Here is a 17,928-nt window from a genome sequence, read left to right on the forward strand (position 1 = left end):
CATCAAGTTGCGATTGGTATGGATTTGGGAAAATCCACCTTATGTGATGGCACCATCTCTTTAATGAATAATCATTTGTGCGCGCTTAGTAATCCATTAACTTTCCCTTAGTGATTCACCTCGAGGAAGGTCGTGATATTGTTGAAGAGACAAAGTAGGCACTGGCTTAAGAACGACAGGAAATAAATAGCCACTAGTCAACTACTAGACATGGAAGCTATATATGAGGGATAACTTATGATATTCAAGAGCACTAATGAGAGAAGATTACCTTGTTCTATAATACTAATACACTTCAAAGGCTGATTTTGCCATTAATTTGCTCCTTGAAAGAAAGTCATCAACGTTTAGATAAGAAAGGCGAGAAGCATACGTCACTGCATACGTCACTGCATACGTTCTTGCACGACCAACGACCAAATATAAACCTACGACGCACTGGCTGATGTTTTCTCTCTGTCCTTTTGTTCTTCCAGATAGAGAAAAATGATGTAATCCGCCTATAAATATGCACTCAACAAGCCACAGCGGAAGAGCCACCACCTTGCAAAATCTTGTAGAAGGAAAAAAAAAGGGCGGATTTTAACATTTCAAGCTCTTCGTCAAATGGACAGGTACTACTCCCTTCCACTACCCCTGAAAAATTATCGAAACCTGTTCGATACGATCTATTTCAGGGAAAATGCTAACCCTTGTGTCTTGTTCTCATCTTTGTGTTCATTTCCGTAGGGTTGCTGATGCCGAAAACGCGATAGAAAAATTGACTAAACAAGAAAATTCGACAGAAGAACAATTCGTCCTCCAAGTATGATTATCAAATCAAAATATCCAAAGTCTGCTTAAAGGAAACCCTAAAATAAGCTTATATATCCCCAAGCCTAACCCTACTAGGATTAGTAAACATCAAAACGTAAAATTACGAAACTACCCTTTACTAAATTAACCCATAAAAAATACTAAAAAAAAGAAAAACCCATCTAAATGACCTCGAATCGCGAAAATCCATCATTAATCACAGCCAATGGCAGTGAGTATTGATTAGCACGCCGTTTCGCTTCAGCCGACCAAATTTGAGCTCAATCCAACATCTTTGACTTCAAGCCCGCCGGTTCATCCAGTCGCATAACGGGTCCGCCGGTCCCCTAGGTGCATCATCCTCCCCTGCTAGAGAAAGATTCGTCCTCGAATCTGCTTCGTCTTCATTGTTGTCATCAATCTCCTTAGGGTCTTCTTCCTCTTCAGTGTAGTAAGTTGACAAATCTGCTACATTAAAAGTTCCAGAAACATTGTGCTCACCCGGCAACCCAGGTGGTAACTCTTCCGGTACGATATCAGCAGACTCCTCAAGCAAGGGCAGAACTTGGGTAGGAATTTCGGGACTGTCAGAATTCTGCTCCATCACCACAATGGCAAAAACCTCAGGCGCGTTCACTGCCTCTTCTAGAAATTCTGACCTGAACAACAGATTATTCTTCACTTCCTTTCTCAAATCTGAAGGACCTAAGGTAATGGTTCGGCCATCCTTCTTGAAGGTATAAGTATTTCTGAAACCATCATGCTGTGTCTTTCTGTCAAACTGCCACGGCCTCTCCAATAAAATATGACAAGCATCCATTGGAACTACGTCACCCCACACTTCATCAGTATATTTCTTCCCAATCGAGAACTGCACTAAACATCTCCTGCTCACTTTTACCTCATTCCCCTTCCTAACCCATGACAGCTTATATGGTTGAGGATGTTCGACAGTTTTCAACTCCAACTTTTCTACCATAGTGGTAGATATTACATTCTCGCAACTTCCCCCGTCAATTATCATACTACACACCTTTCCCCCACTAGTGCACTTAGTATGAAAGATATTATGCCTGAGCCACGATTCATCATTTACCTCAGCAATATTTAAAACCCGACGCACAACTAAAGACTCACCAGAATCGGCATAGACAATGTCCTCCGAATCTGGATCCGCATCTGCTTGCTCTCCATTAGATTCATCATAAGTTGGGTCTTCATCAAAAGTTGGATTATCTACAAGTGTCACAAACTGTCGGTTCGGACAATCAGCAGCAAAATGCCCAAGTCCTTGACACTTAAAACATCGCTTGCCTGCAGCTCCTCCCATGCTAGTTCCAGCACTACTCTGCCCCTCGTTGGATGCAGGTTTAGAACTCACATCCTTAACTGTGACCGGTATCGAATTTACTGCAGATGTTCCCGCTTTTCCTTGGGATTCTTTATCTGACCACTTGGAACTGTTGCCTGACCAATTAGAATTACTGCTCTTTCTTTTAAACTGCCCCTCCACCTTTAGGGCTAGTCTGCACACATCCTCATATGTCCAATACTGCTGTAATTGGACAGCATCATAGATCTCATATCGCAGCCCTGCCATATATCGTGCAATCGTCTGCTCGTCTTCCTCCGCCACATCACAACGCATCCGCAAGCGATCAAATTCTTCTGTAAATTCCTCAATTGTTTTATCACCTTGCTTGACGTTATGATACTCGATAAACGCCTCTTGCCTATAATGGGTAGGCAAAAAAAATTTTTGCAATAACTTTTTCATCTTCTCCCAGCGATCCACCTTCGGCTTCCCTTCTCTAGCTCGTTGCTTTTTCACGTGTTCCCACCAAAGCGAAGCATGTTTTCGCAGCCTAATAGCCACTAACTTCACTTTTTGCCCCTCAGTTAGGTCTTTAAGATCAAAAATCTGTTCTACCGTATGCAACCAATCAATAAACTCATCAGGATGAGCCTTACCATTAAACTCGAGAATCTCGATCTTCATCCCGAAAATTTGCGAAGAGCGCTGATTTCCAGGTCATACTCCTCGATTCCGCCCCTGGTTCAGAACCCCGAAAGGGTTTACGTCCTCCTCTTCATCATTGGATGAATCCTCAGATTCTGCTTCTTCTTCGGATTGAATGCCCAATCTCGCCTCCGCAAGTTGTCGCTCCAAATCTTGGATTCGTTTTCTCTGTTCTTCAATTTCTACGTCTCACAGATCTCTTAGACGCGGTTGGTCGACTGCTTCAGGAACGCCTCCATGCCCCCGGCCACCACGAGCCCGCCGTCCATGACCGCGATTCTGTTCAGCCATTGATTCAAGCAACCTGTGCTCTGATACCAATTGATGCCGAAAACGCGATAGAAAAATTGACTGAACAAGAAAATTCGACAAAAGAACAATTCGTCCTCCAAGTATGATTATCAAATCAAAATATCCAAAGTCTGCTTAAAGGAAACCCTAAAATAAGCTTATATATCCCCAAGCCTAACCCTACTAGGATTAGTAAACATCAAAACGTAAAATTACGAAGCTACCCTTTACTAAATTAACCCATAAAAAATACTAAAAAAAAGAAAAACCCATCTAAACGACCTCGAATCGCGAAAATCCATCATTAGTCACAGCCAATGGCAGTGAGTATTGATTAGCACGCCGTTTCGCTTCAGCCGACCAAATTTGAGCTCAATCCAACATCTTTGACTTCAAGCCCGCCGGTTCATCCAGTCGCATAACGGGTCCGCCGGTCCCCTAGGTGCATCAGTTGCAGTCGTTACGGGTGCGAATAAAGGGATCGGATTCTAGATATGCAAGCAACTAGCTTCAAATGGAGTCTTTGTTGTATTGACTGCAAGAGATGTGAATAGAGGGAATGAGGCTATCGAGAAGCTCGCAAGCATTGGGATCTCCAAAGTGGTCTTTAATTCGCTCGACATGGTTGACGGGACAAGTGTCAATTTGCTAGCGGATTTCGTCAAGGCTTAGTTCGGAAAACTCGATATTTTGGTAAATCTATGCATAGGTCGCTTGTTATATTATGCTTCAACTAGATTGAGAATAGAGCCATAAAAGAACAATGGCCTTGCAGGTGAATAATGCAGGCATAACCGGAGCTACAATCGTGAAAAAAGACTTGGTTTTGACAAGAGATAAAGTGAGTTTTCTCAAGTTGGCAACACTACTTGAAATACAATTTTCATGTTATTTTTGTGAGGTGATTTATAGAACATATGCAACGTTCATGCGTATCTCACGCCACTTTTTACTTTCCTAGATACTTGCCTAAATACACATTCGCCCACCATTAGATAATAGCTTAGCTTTTGATCGGAATTATTAACGTGCAAACTCGAAAATGTTAGTTTGAACGTTAACCAATTTGTTTCTTGACATGAAAATGCTCCTTGCATGATGTTTTGGGCATCCATTATTTTTCCTTTTATTTCTTTTATTCATGGAAAGTAAGAGGTTTAAACTGGTTAACAACGTCGTTTTTGTCATGTAACCTTATTGCAGATTACAGGTCCGCAGGCCAAATCGACAAAAGAGTTCATTGAGGAGACCTATGAATTAGCAGAAAAATGTCTGAGGACTAACTACTATGGAGTCAAACAAGTAACTTCTGCTCTTCTACCTCTTCTTCAACAATCAAATTCGGCAAAAGTAGTCAATGTCTCCTCTTCCCTTGGCCAGCTTCAGGTACGTACTTAATTAGTGTAATACGCAAACGAATTTTTTCATGTTGTCGATCGAGAAAAACCACACATAATTTACTTATTATATCATCTGGTTGTTTAAGGCAATGAAAAAGGAGATCGATTGAAACTTATGATGTGAATGACAGAAATTAAGTGAGACAGATTCAAAGTATCGAACACGAAGAATGTAAAATAACCAACAATTTATAAAGTGCGCTAATATTTAACAACTTTCCAATTATATGCCTAACAAATTGAATAATCCACGCATGCTCTTTAATTCCTCTAAAATTATTAGTTACTTGCATAGTATCTCATGAAAGATTTGTTCATCTTCTCCTTCTTATATTAGTTCATCCCTGGCGAGAATATCAAAGAGGAGCTCAATGACGTCGATAGCCTCACGGAAGAGAAAGTGGACGGTTTGGTAGTGAGATTTCTGGAGGATATGAAGGAGGATAGGTTGGAAACTGGAGGCTGGCCGATCATTTATTCCGCTTACATCGTCTCCAAGGCAACTCTCAATGCTTACACTAGAGTTTTGGCAAAGAAATACCCCGATATCACCATCAATGCCGTGACCCCCGGTTTTGTCAAGACCAACCTAAACCACAACTCGGGGATTTTGCCAGTTGAGGAAGGTGCGAGAGGCCCCGTTATGGTGGCTTTAATGCCGAAAGAAGGACCTTCCGGCTTGTTCTTTGATCGGACGGTAGTGTCGACCTTTTGATCAAGATTTGGATGAGTAGTGCAGAGAGGCTATGTCCATTCAAACCCTCAAGCTATGTAGACACAATTTTCAATTTGTCTAATTGCATGTTCGCAAGAATAAAACAAACACCATCTATGCTGAGGGATGAAAAATGGGAAAGGCAATCAACTATGCTAAGCATCATGTGAGTCTACGCTTTTTTCAACATTTTAAAGATGGAATCAAGTAAACCACGTAATTTTTATGCAATTAACTTCACAGACAGAAAAACTACTTGCTGTCATTATCCTGTTTCTGAGTTGTTTAGAATCGCTACTCTATAAACATCTATAAGCCGCACCAACCATTGCTCATGAGCCACTTCGTTCAATGAGCGATAATAGGTTCCAATTGTAAGATGATTGCAGGAACCTCGGATTCTGCTTGCGTAGCTTCCAGGTGAACGAATTGCCATCACTAACTGACTCCAAGGCCTCAATCAGCGGATCGGGCTGCCATAGAAAGCAAAGATTGTCATGATGAACCAATACAAGAGTTTTCGCATTTTACACCTAAATCTTGAACTAAAGTACTACGATTTCCTTCGGTGACAAGAAAATGCGTTCAAGTGCGAAATCCAGTTGATGAACTTTGGCCTCCACAACCTGATTTCAAATTGATCTTCTTAAGAAGTCAGAAAGCCAAAAGTGCTAGTATTAGGTGGATAAACACAACGAAATAGAGTGTAAAAATGAGAAAGAGAAATCGAGGCATAAGGTTTATTCTAATTCACCCTTAAATTAGGGCTACATCAAGCAGAAGATTCCACTATAATTAGCACATCCACCTCTTTGTTACAACTCTCAATTTGCTAGAGGAGCCTCATATAATATGATAAGAGCACCCAATAATCCCAATGGCAGAGAGATCTGATTTTGTTCCATAAAGTCGCTTGGTTTAAGTACGGATATCACCGACATAGAATGTTGAGTGAGATCACTATCGAGCTAGAATAATCATATTAACCTACCTCCACGAAAATACCAAACTATGTGATCTTCTTAATACAACATTTGACAACATCCCCAATGCGAAGTTTGGCCTGCAACAGAAAACAGTATGAGGCAATCAACAGAAAGCAGTTACCGTTGCGAGGTGGAGCCCCAGAGAGACAGACAGAGACAGAGAGACGAAGGAAGGAGGAGGTGGTGGGGGAGTGGTACAGCCGAGAGTAGGGGGCCCTTCACATTCTCGCGCCTGCCGGGTCACGCGATGCGATGCGTGATTTGTTGCGTGGCCAATTCATTCATATGGTTGCGCGCGTGTTTGTAGTTGCGTCACATCGTATCTTTACTCATCTCTCTGTGACTGACATGGAGCGATTGGATTCTCTTTTAAGCAAATAAATCCATAATTCTAGACTTGTGATTGGCTATCAGATTTCTTTGAATGCATCATAATGATTAAAGAAAGTCTGGGTCTTCATAATGTCACTAGTCCAGAAGTGCTCATCTCAGTTTGATATAAGCCGTAGCTTCTATCAACGATTCTTAGTTTTTGGCCTAGCGGTCCAGTTGACAGTTGTGTTTATCAAATTCCATCGAGTTTTCCCGAGCATGCGTGTGAATTAAACTTCATTTGAACTGTTCACCTATTGGTTTCTCCAAGTCCTCACGAACTACTTGTTCTCTTTGACTTGTTCACCCTTGAGGTCCTTCCAGGTCTTTCAAGTTCTTTCACTTGGCGTCAAGGATAGTTTTAATGGGGCAAAAGGACACTATTAGTGTCATAACTTGTGTACGGATGTCACTTTCGTGCCATAACTTTTTTTCGGATCACTTTGGTTCAAACTTTTTTGAAAAACGATCATTTTAGTGCCAATACTGACATGGCTTGCCAGAAATCCTATGTGGCGCTGACATGGCTCGCCGGAGAGGTCCAGTCAGCATTAAAAACCAAAAACGACGCCGTTTAGTCCGCTGGCGTGTACTTTTTTAGAAAAATAAGATTTTTTAATTTTTTCTTCTTCTTCAACCTCTGGCCGGTTGCCGGACCGATGACCGGCCAGAGGAGGAAGCCAGCGAGGCCACCCTCTCCCGACGCAGGCAAGGACAGCCCTCCCTCGACTCAGGCGAGGGCTGCCCTCGCCGGCGTCGGGCGAGGGCAACCCTCGCTTGAGTCGAGCGAGGACAGCCCTCGCTCGACTCAGGCGAGGGTCGCCCTCGCTTGGGCGAGCGAGGACAGCACTCGCCCGACTCAGGCGAGGGTCGCCCGACTCAGGCGAGGGTCGCCCTCGCCTGGGCGAGCGAGGACAGCACTCGTCTGACGCCGGCGAGGGCCGGCCTCGCCAGATCCGGCGAGGGCGGCCCTCGCCGGCGTCGGGCGAGGGCTGCCCTCGCCAGCCCTACCCGTGCAAAGGCGACCCTCGCCCGATCATGCGCGAGGCAGCCTCGCCCAACGCAGCGAGGTCGGCCTCGCCAGACTGGCGGGCTCGCCGGTGGCCGCAGGCAAGCTTCGCCGGATCCGGCGAGGCCGACCTTGCCGTCGCTCGGCAAAGGCGAGGCCGACCTCGCCGTCGCCTCGACCCGTGCGACGGCGAGGTCGGCCTCGCCTTTGCTGGGCGAGCTTCGCCAGAGGCCCGCGAGGTCGGCCTCGCCGGCCCTCCCATTTGGCCGGTCGCCGGACCGGCGATCGGGAAAAAGTTAGGAAAAAAAAAGATTAAAAAGATTAAAAAATTCGAAAAAAAGCCACATAATTTCCACGTGTACAAGTCAGATCATTTTTTTAAAATATAAATGCCACATCAGTTTTTTGGTCGGAATTTTGGCCGGAGTCACTAAAGTGATCTATTTTCCTCCGATTTGGCACCAAAGTGATCCGAAAAAAAAGTTATGGCACTAAAGTGTCCTCCGTACACAACTTATGGCACTTCTGGTGTCCTTTTGCCGTTTTAATGGTGTTGAGTCATCAATAATCACCTAGACAGAAACAACACTCGCGTCTATCAAACCTCAAATCGCAAGAGATAGTTTTGTTATTATTAAAATCCTCAGGATTTTTCTCAACAACTTGGGTGTTGACTCGACCCATAACAGATTAGTGACAACTCTAAATAAATAAAATTGAATGTTTAAAACAATTCAATTTAAACCTCAAGTTGCGATTGGAATGGACTTAGGAGAGTGCACATTAGGTGATGGCACCATCTCTTTGATGAGTAACCAGTTGTGCCTGCTTAGTAATCCATTAACTTTCCCTTAGTGATTCACCTTGAGGCGAGAGGAAATAAATAGGTGCCAATTTAGCTCTAAACCTTTTTTTTGTGCTAATTCAGTCCTAAACCTTTTGCATTGGTGCCAATTTAGTCCTAAACCTTTTTTTTGTGCCAATTAAGTCATAAACCTTTTAAATTGGTGCCAATTCAGTCCTAAACCTTTTGTTTTTGTGCCAATTTGGTCCTTCCGGCCAATGTTGATCGGAATTTGCCGTCATGGACGCCGGCCGGCCGGTCACCGGCACCGACGTGGCGTCGACGTGGACAACATTAATAATATTAAAATATTTTTTGAGTATTTTTTTTTCCTTTTTTTTCTTTTTTTTTTGGTCTTTCCCTCCTTCCTCTGGCCGGTCGCTGGTCCGGTGACCGGGCAGAGGCCAGAGACCGGCAAGCTCGACCTCGCCGGCCACGGCGACCGGCCAGAGGAAGGGGGAGAGACAAAAAAAAAAGTGGAAAAAAAAGGAAAAAAAGGAAAAAAAATAAAAATTCAAAAAAATATTAAAATATTATTAAAGTTGTCCACGTCGACGCCGGTGAACGGCCGCCGGCCGGCTGGCATCCACGTCGGCAAATTCCGGTCAAAATTGGCCGGAAGGACTAAATTGGCACCAAAACAAAAGGTTTAGGACTGAATTGACACAAATTTAAAAGGTTTAGGACTTAATTGGCACCAAAAAAAGGTTTAGGACTAAATTGGCACCAATGCAAAGGTTTAGGACTGAATTGGCACCAAAAAAATGTTTAGGACTAAATTGACACTAATGCAAAAGGTTTAGGACTTTTTTGGCACTTTTCCCAAATAAATAGCCACTAGTCAACTACTTGACATGGAAAGCTATGTATGAGGGATAACTTATGATATTCAAGAGCACTAATGAGAGAGCATTACCTTGTCCTATAATACTATTACACTTCAAAGGCCGATTTTGCCATTTGCTCCTTGAAAGAAAGTCATCAACGCTTAGATAAGAAAGGCGAGGATACGTCACTGCATACGTTCTTGCACGACCAACGACCAAATATAAACCAACGACGCACTGGCTGACGTTTTCTCTCTTTCCTTTTGTTCTTCTGGATAGAGAAAAATGATGTTTTCGCCTATAAATATGCACTCAACAAGCCACAGCAGAAGAGCCACCACCTTGCAAAATCTTGTAGAAGGAAAAAAAAGGGCGGATTTTAACATTTCAAGCTCTTCATCAGATGGACAGGTACCACTCGCTTCCACTACCCCTGAAAAATTATCGAAACCAGTTCGATACAATCTATTTCAGGGAAAATGCTAACCCTTGTGTCTTGTTCTCATCTTTATGCTCATTTCTGTAGGGTTGCGGTCGTTACGGGTGCGAATAAAGGGATCGGATTCGAGATATGCAAGCAACTAGCTTCGAATGGAGTCTTTGTTGTATTGACCGCAAGAGATGTGAATAGAGGGAATGAGGCTATCGAGAAGCTCGCGAGTAGTGGGATCTCCAACGTGGTCTTTCATCCGCTTGACGTGGTAGACGGGACCAGCATTCATTCTCTGGCGGATTTCGTCAAGGCTCGGTTCGGAAAACTCGATATTTTGGTATGATCTATTCATTTGTCACTTGTTATGTATTATGTTGCAAATAGATTGATAAAAGAGCCACAAAGTGGCCTTGCAGGTGAATAATGCAGGCGTAGCCGGAGCAGTCATGAATAAAGACTTGGTTTTGACAAGAGATAAAGTGAGTTTTCTCAAGTCGGCAATACTACTATGAAATACATTTTTCATGTTATTTTTGTGAGGTGATTTATAGAACATGTACAAAGTTCATGCGTATCTCACGCCACCTTTTTACTTTCCTAGATACTAACCTTAATACACATTTGCCCACCATTAGATAATAGCTTAGCTTTTGATCGGAAATCATTAACGTACAAACTCCAAAACGTTAGTTTGAACGTTAATCAATTCGTTTCTTGACATGAAAATATTTCTTCTAGCATGATGTTTGGGGCATCCAGTATTTTTCCCTTTTTCCTTTTATTCATGGAAAGTAAGAGACTTAAACTGGTTAACACTATTGTCTTTTTCATGTAACCTTATTGCAGATTACAGGTCCGCAAGCCAAATCATCGAAAGAGTTCATTGAGGAGACCTATGAATTAGCAGAAAAATGTCTGAGGACTAACTACTATGGAATCAAACAAGTAACTGCTGCTCTTCTACCTCTTCTTCAACAGTCAAATTCGGCAAAAGTAGTCAATGTCTCCTCTGGCCTTGGCCAGCTTCAGGTATGTACTTTTTCCTTTTGGTCGAATTTAGGTATGTACTTAATTAGTGTAATACACAAACGAATTTTTTCTTGTTGTCGATCGAGAAAAACCACACATAATCAACTTATTGTATCATCTGGTTGTTTAAAGCGATGACAAAGGAGATCGATGGAAACTCATGACGTGAAAGAAAAAAATTAAGTGAGGCAGATATGAAGTATCGAACACAAGGAATGTAAAATAACCAACAGTTTATAAAGTGCGCTAATATTTAACAACTTTCCAATTATTTCCCTAACAAATTGAATAATCCATGCATGCTCATTAATTCCTCTAAAAGTATTAGTAACTTTGGACATTCTCTCATTAAAGTTTTGTTCATCTTATCCTTCTTGAATTAGTACATCCCTGGAGAGAATATCAAAGAGCAGTTCAATGACATCGATAGCCTCACGGAAGAGAAAGTGGACGGCTTGGTAGTGAGATTTCTAGAGGATATGAAGGAGGATAGGTTGGAAACTGGAGGCTGGCCGATCATTGTATCCTCTTACATCGTCTCCAAGGCAACTCTCAATGCTTACACAAGAGTTTTGGCACAGAAATACCCCGGTATAGCCATAAATGCCGTTCACCCCGGTTTCGTCAAGACCGACCTAAACCACAACACGGGGTTTTTGCCAGTTGAGGAAGGCGCGAGAGGCCCCGTTATGTTGGCTTTAATGCCGAAAGAAGGACCTTCCGGCTTGTTCTTTGATCGGACGGTAGTGTCGACCTTTTGATCAAGATTTGGATGAGTAGTGCAGAGAGGCTATGTCCGTTTAAACCCAAAAGCTATGTTCTATTGTATTTTTCGTTCTGTTTATTGGTAGGAGCTTCTAAAACCGCATTATAGTTATTGCACTGAGATTGGAGAGAGTGAAGATGTCAAAGAGTGGGGGAGAACGAGAAGGAGAGCAAATGTGAGCTATGCTGGTACGAGTTTTGGAATGATTTAGCACTATACAAGATGAAATGATTCAATTTGGGTCTAATCATTTAGAGTCATTTTGACTACGTATGGAATGACAATTTGGTTTAGAAATGGAATTGTACGTCTGCAAACCAATTTAATTCCTGATCTGGGGTCTTAATCCGGAATCAGGATGAAAACAGAAAAAGATAGAAGCTAGCCGTCCGAATACGATGATTCACAACAACCCGAGCTTTCCATGTAAGTACCATTTCCTAGGTCATGCCATCAGCTGCGACTGAGAATCAACATAGCTATGGCATTCTCAAACTCGCCGACGCCGACTGCAACAACCACGGCATGTGTGACGTGTTTCTCAAGGAATAGGACTGCCCCATGTGCATCTGGAATGGCTCGCGACGAGGTGGCAGACTATGGTCCTTACAGTCTCTGGGGGCAACTCCAGCTTGGGGATGTTGACATCTAAATTTTGGCACATCATTTAGTGATTAATTGCATAGAAAATTAGGGATTAAATTTTAACCCCTAAACAAAAATATCAAAATCGCATAGCATATAATTTAGGCCCATATAGTTTGCATATCTATCGGACCGACGGTAGATGGACTCGAGCAAATGATTCTGAGCTTAATTGAATTGATTGAACCAAGCCCATGGCTGAAAATTGCCTCGCACTTCGCACATGTTGGCCAAATTACACGTATAAAATACACGTGGAGTGCTCAATTTAGAAAAATCAACTAAGCTACTAAGTTACCAAAACTTTGGAAGCTTAAGCAATCACCAAGCTCGTGTGCGAGAGATGGGAATATTATTTTGATCATGAGCATATATTGGTGTATACACTTCGGCCAACAAAGAGGAAATATCGAAAGAAACAAAAGGAAAAGAATAAAGAAGCGGTGGATCTTGAGGAAAGTGGACTAAGGAAGAATCGGTTAATATCAATGAGAATATTTGATTGAAGGAAAATATCCAGCAAGGAGTCGGTGCGCAGAGATTATAAATGGAGGTATTTTTGACAGAAAACAAAGAAAATGGAGGAAATTTTGTATTGTATTGATCTGAAAAGAATACATGGACATTGGTCTATTTATAATGCTAGAAAGAAGAAAAAAACAGGAAATAATATACAAGATTACAATTTCCCATTTTACTAAACTAATCACGGATTGACTAAATCAATCGAGTCCTCAATTAGGATCATCCAAATCTTCAATAGTATCAAATCGCATCTCCAACACTCCCCCTCAAGCTGGTGGCTTGTATATATCAAGGACGCCTAGCTTTACTCAATAGGTATGTGTGTTGTCTTTGACACAATGGTTTGGTGAAGATGTCTGCAAGTTGTTCTACAGTTCCAATTCCTCTTGTTAGAATAATCCATTCTCGAATCTTATCTCAAGTGAAATGACAATCTACTTCTATATGTTTCGTTCTCTCATGAAAGACCGGATTTGCCGCTAATTTGAGAGCGGCATCATTATCACAAAATAGTTCGCTTGGCCCATCAATTTGGGCCCCAAGATCTGAGAGTAGACCTCGTATCCAAATTATTTCATAGACTATCTTTGCCATAGCTCGATACTCAGATTCAGCTGATGACAATGAAACGGTTGTCTGTTTCTTTGTCTTCCATGAAATCAGTGATTTTCCAAGCTTGATGCAAAATCCAGTAATGGATCTTCTGGTCATTGGTGTTGACACCTATTTTTAATTTGCCAAAAATTAATTACACAAAATTTAGGAATTAATTTTCTTTAATTCCTAAAACAAAAAAATATTTCTATTTAAATGCATTGCATATAGACATTAGGCATATGTGCATTAATAGGGCCTATTAGAGCATATTTTCTTAATTTAAAAAAAAATTAATTAAAATTTTTTTTTATGTTATATCTAAGTGTTTTAATTTATTGTATTATTATGCATGTTTTTTGTCTTGTTTAAATTAGACAAGCCTGAGGTTGCGCGGTAGTATTTTGCATGTTAGTTTTTATTATCGCTGTATTATTATGCATGTTTTTCAATACAATTGCATGAGCTGTTGTGTTTTGAATGTCATCTGACTTAGTTAAGGTTAGAACCTTAGACTGCATGAATTGTTGTGTTCCTGACTGCTAATCGTTTCTGATTATGCACTCGCTTGATCACCTCACATGTTAGGAGAAAGGTCCTAAAATCAATTCAAATTGCCTGACAAATATTTTCAGAAATGAACAGGGTAAAATGGTACCGAAAGGGCATTAGTTATCCAACTAGTGTAACCAAGTCTCCGAACTCATTTAATCTCTGGTTCGTAGAAATAGGGTGATTCTCCCATCACCCTATTTGGGTTTCTAATCGACCCACCCCAAATCGATTAGTGGCGACTCCTCGATATAAACCACTTGCATGTTAAAAACTTAAACCCTAAGTCGCGATATGGTATGGGCTTGGGAGAGCCCGAGTTAAGTCCCGAACCTACACTTAGCACGTACCAGGCGAGCCCCCCTTCTTTTTGCATGTTCGATAAAAAAGGGGCTCGGGAGTTCGGTCGCGATAGACTGGCGACTCCGCTGGGGACTTGCATTTTTTAAAGTGGACTTAGGCCAAAAATTTTATCCTGTTCAAAAATGATTTTTGTTTGGCAGCAAGGACTCCAGGTACGATACTGACATTAAGGTGTTATTTGTTCTTGCAGGTTCGAATTGATTGTTTATAATTTGTTGTGCATGCTTTAATGATTTAGCACTACACCGCTGCACACACAACCACGCTGCCGGACCTGGGCCGCGATAGGGCATCTTAGGATGGTGTTAAGAAAGATACGACCTCGAACGCGAGCCCGCGATGTAGAGGTTGCCTTTCTTTTCCCCGAAATTTATTTCTAAAAAATCGTAAAGAAGTATCTTTAGCCGCTCTTCGCGTGACTATAAGATATTCCTTTCGATTTGGCCGAGGTTAAAAGGACTTGACACCAACGCGAGACTGCGACGGTCAGGCACCCTTTTAACTTCATGTTGCTGAGCCAGTCTAGATAGAAATCGAACCTCACTCCTCATGTGCATGTTGTTGTGATTGCCATGGTTCAAGGAAAGGTATATATTCTATCCCTTCTCATTTTTTTATATATACGGCCTACTTATTCAATTGATTTGTTACTGTTAGGCCACCTGTTGATTGCAGTCTATATACCAGGGATACGCTTATTGCGGAGCTTGTCCGTAAAAATAAGCGCCTCCGAGAGATCGTGATTTCCCCATCATTTATAAAATAAGTATCCGGGAATGGCGCCCTTTTGTTAAAAACCCTGTCTTTTATATTTCCCCGTAATTATGTTCGGGGATTTTGGTTATCTCCTGTAAAAATGTTTTTAGGTTGTACAAATGTTAATATAACTCGGGCCATTTTTTTTATGCTTTAAATGAAATTTTTTGCCCCTTAATGACACCACCGCGGCCTTCGGCCCAGTGGTATCCGGGGATGAGCAGTAACGGTCCGAGGCGACCGGGGTTCGAACCCCGGGGACGCCGCCTGTAATGTTAATATTAATAAAAACCCTTTTTGCTTATTTTTTCTTTGCAAATAAAGAAAATATGCAATAATAATATGACTAAGTCATAGAATGATTCTTTATTGGGCATTATACTCATTCATATACGCGTTTTCGCAGGTAGTTACAAAAAATGGCCGAAGAAAATGTCCGCCTCAATAACATGGAAGATGAGATGAAAATGGTCATCAATGCGATCCAAAATCTCACAAAGCAGGTGGAATCCATTCATGGCAAGCTCACACCTACGCCTGCAGCAGTTGAAGTGGTGTTACCACCACCGTCTACTGGAAAAGACAAAACCTCCGCCATCGATAGCAACATGCCCCGCTAGAGGACGATCCGCTTCCCTTGCCGTCGAAGCCTCGAACTTGAAGCCGTACGGATGATGTAACAGGACAAACGCCTTGCAAAGGTCGAGGAGATCTTGAAAGCACTACAAGGCCCGCAGAACGCTTGTCCCACTTGACCTGTCTATATACAAATGGGTCAAAGTACCAGAAAAGTTCAAGATGCCGGAATTCGAGAAGTATGACGGTACCTCATGCCCCAGACATCATTTGCACATGTATCATGTGCGGATGACCCAGTACGTTGACAATGAACCCCTCATGATTCAAACCTTCCAAGCGAGTTTGACGGGGCCAGCCCTGACATGGTATATGTCGAAAGATGTGGATACTTTTAAGTCTTGGGATGATGCCGCTGATGCATTCCTCAAGCATTATCAATTCAACCTTGACGTCACCTTTACTCGTGACGATCTGGAACGCGCTGAGAAGAAGAAGAGTGAGTCCTTCAAAGAGTATGCCACCAGATGGAGAAACTTGGCCGCCCAGGTTACCCCACAACTCACTGATCATGAACAAGTGAAGTTGTTCATAAAGTCTCTTCCATATGAATACAGACACCGCCTGGTTGGTGCCACTGCTAAATCCCTTAATCGTCTTGTTCCTGTGGGTGAACGAATCGAAATGGGATTGCGTGAGGGGTGGTTTACAGACCCCACTTCCACAAGCAAGAAACTCGGCATGAAGAAGGAGAAAGAACCCCTGACAGATGCGGATATTGCATACACCCAAACCGTTTGTCCTTCCCCAATGATTCAGATGAGCAGTGGACAGCAACCGGCCTCAGGCCGCAAGCCGCCCCAAATGCGAAATAACAAAAAATAGTTCACGCCACTCCCTTTGCCTATGTCTCAGATCCTGCCTATTCTCCTGGAAAAGAGATTGCTTGCTAAAGAGCCAAAGCGTGAAAATCCTGAGCGTTTCCCCAACTACGATCCCTCCGAGGCATGTGACTATCATTTAGGCGAAATGGGACATTCCGTCAATGACTGCGTTGTTTTGAAAAGTAAGGTCCAGAAATTGCTGGATGCAAAGATGTTTTCATTCCGCAACGCACCACCCAATCAAGCAGGAGGCACGGATATCGTCATTGAGTAAACTGTAGACTCAATTTTCCTCCTTTAGAATAGAGGCATATTTAATAGTTTGAATCCTCCTATGTAGGAGCTTTTCTTGCTTTCTAAAAGTCCCAGTTGTTTTCTAAGATTCCTAGTTTTCTGAATTTGTAATTATGCTTGGAATTTTAGTATTGCAATTTCCATTCCAACAAATGTAATTCGCCTGAACTATTCAAAAGAATTACAAATGTTTTGTTTTGAGGGCCTGAGGAAGTATTCCAAATCGGCCCGTTGATGATATCCAGCCATGTAAAGGAAAGTGTTCTGAGGCCCGGGCTTCCTCATGCTTTCTCGTTTCTAAGCTTTTGAAAATAAAACAAACGTTTTATCATTTTTCAAAAGGGCAAAAAATGAACGGTGGTGGAAAAGCATGCATGCTCTTAGCCCTGTTTATTTTTCTAACTCGCTCACTTCGTGTCTCAGAGCATAATCCTTTTTGATTTATTATTACGAAAGGGACATTTGGAAATGACACAAACTGAAGAGCACATCAGCCCCTGGTAATGATCGCAGACCGACTAATCCAATAGGGATAGTCCGAGCAAAGATCATCCAACCTTCAAATGAAGCATGGGGCAAATCTCATTACTACCAGTGGGTGATATCAGCCTCAGAGAGTCAAAGAGAATACTAAGCATTCCTTGACTCCATGATGAGCGAAACATCATTTCGTACAAGAGTCGGGGGCAGATCAAGAAAAGATTATCCCTTTTGAAAGAAAAAAGGTATGTCTTATTCCTTAACAAATTGTGGAAATGACATTCCATCCCTTTTCTTTTGCAGATAATGAACCGGGGAACATGCTAGACTCTGACGTGCTAGCGAGCCGAACAGAGCACCAATGTTGGAATCTCTCGAATGAAACATGCAAAGAAATGCTTAATTGGGAGAGTAGACTAGGGGGCATGCAATCTCCCAGTCTATCAAAAAGGATGTATTTCGTTCCTAAAGTTCATCCACTTTAGCATAGAAATGACATATCTTTTCCTTTTACATAGGACAAAATTGAGTAAAGAACACTCATGGTACAAGCAGCTAGAAAGGACTTTGCACATGACAAAGTGACTTTAAGGCCGATCCTGGCAACCACGGAAGTCTCAATAGTAGTCATGCCCATGTTCGTCAAAGACCTTTAAAGCAGAGATTAGCTTTGCTGCGAAGTTCTCCACGCAAGCAATTGCACATGCCTGTGCAGTCGAGAATCGGAGCATCCACAAGAAACTCCTCAACATGCTGGAACCGCATTGACACA

General features: G+C 42.2%; 1 protein-coding gene across 1 annotated transcript in view; it reads left to right on the forward strand.

Annotated features, from left to right (window-relative positions):
* Nucleotides 1–11,734, forward strand: part of LOC115669378 (salutaridine reductase-like) — a 54,492-nt gene extending 42,758 nt beyond the window's left edge. Inside the window, exons 4-9 of the mRNA XM_056318450.1 lie at nucleotides 4,310–4,492; nucleotides 4,844–5,211; nucleotides 9,786–10,029; nucleotides 10,109–10,171; nucleotides 10,539–10,721; nucleotides 11,105–11,734. Coding sequence (XP_056174425.1) covers nucleotides 4,310–4,492; nucleotides 4,844–5,211; nucleotides 9,786–10,029; nucleotides 10,109–10,171; nucleotides 10,539–10,721; nucleotides 11,105–11,482 — 1,419 coding nt within the window. The 3' untranslated portion in view covers nucleotides 11,483–11,734. The remainder of the gene's footprint in view (nucleotides 1–4,309; nucleotides 4,493–4,843; nucleotides 5,212–9,785; nucleotides 10,030–10,108; nucleotides 10,172–10,538; nucleotides 10,722–11,104) is intronic.
* Nucleotides 11,735–17,928: the final 6,194 nt, after the last annotated feature.

The sequence above is a fragment of the Syzygium oleosum genome, unplaced genomic scaffold (genome assembly GCF_021117445.2).
Source record: "Syzygium oleosum isolate NSW1041296 unplaced genomic scaffold, Sole_v2.1 Sole_v2.15, whole genome shotgun sequence".
In the NCBI taxonomy this organism is placed as follows: Eukaryota; Viridiplantae; Streptophyta; class Magnoliopsida; order Myrtales; family Myrtaceae; genus Syzygium; species Syzygium oleosum.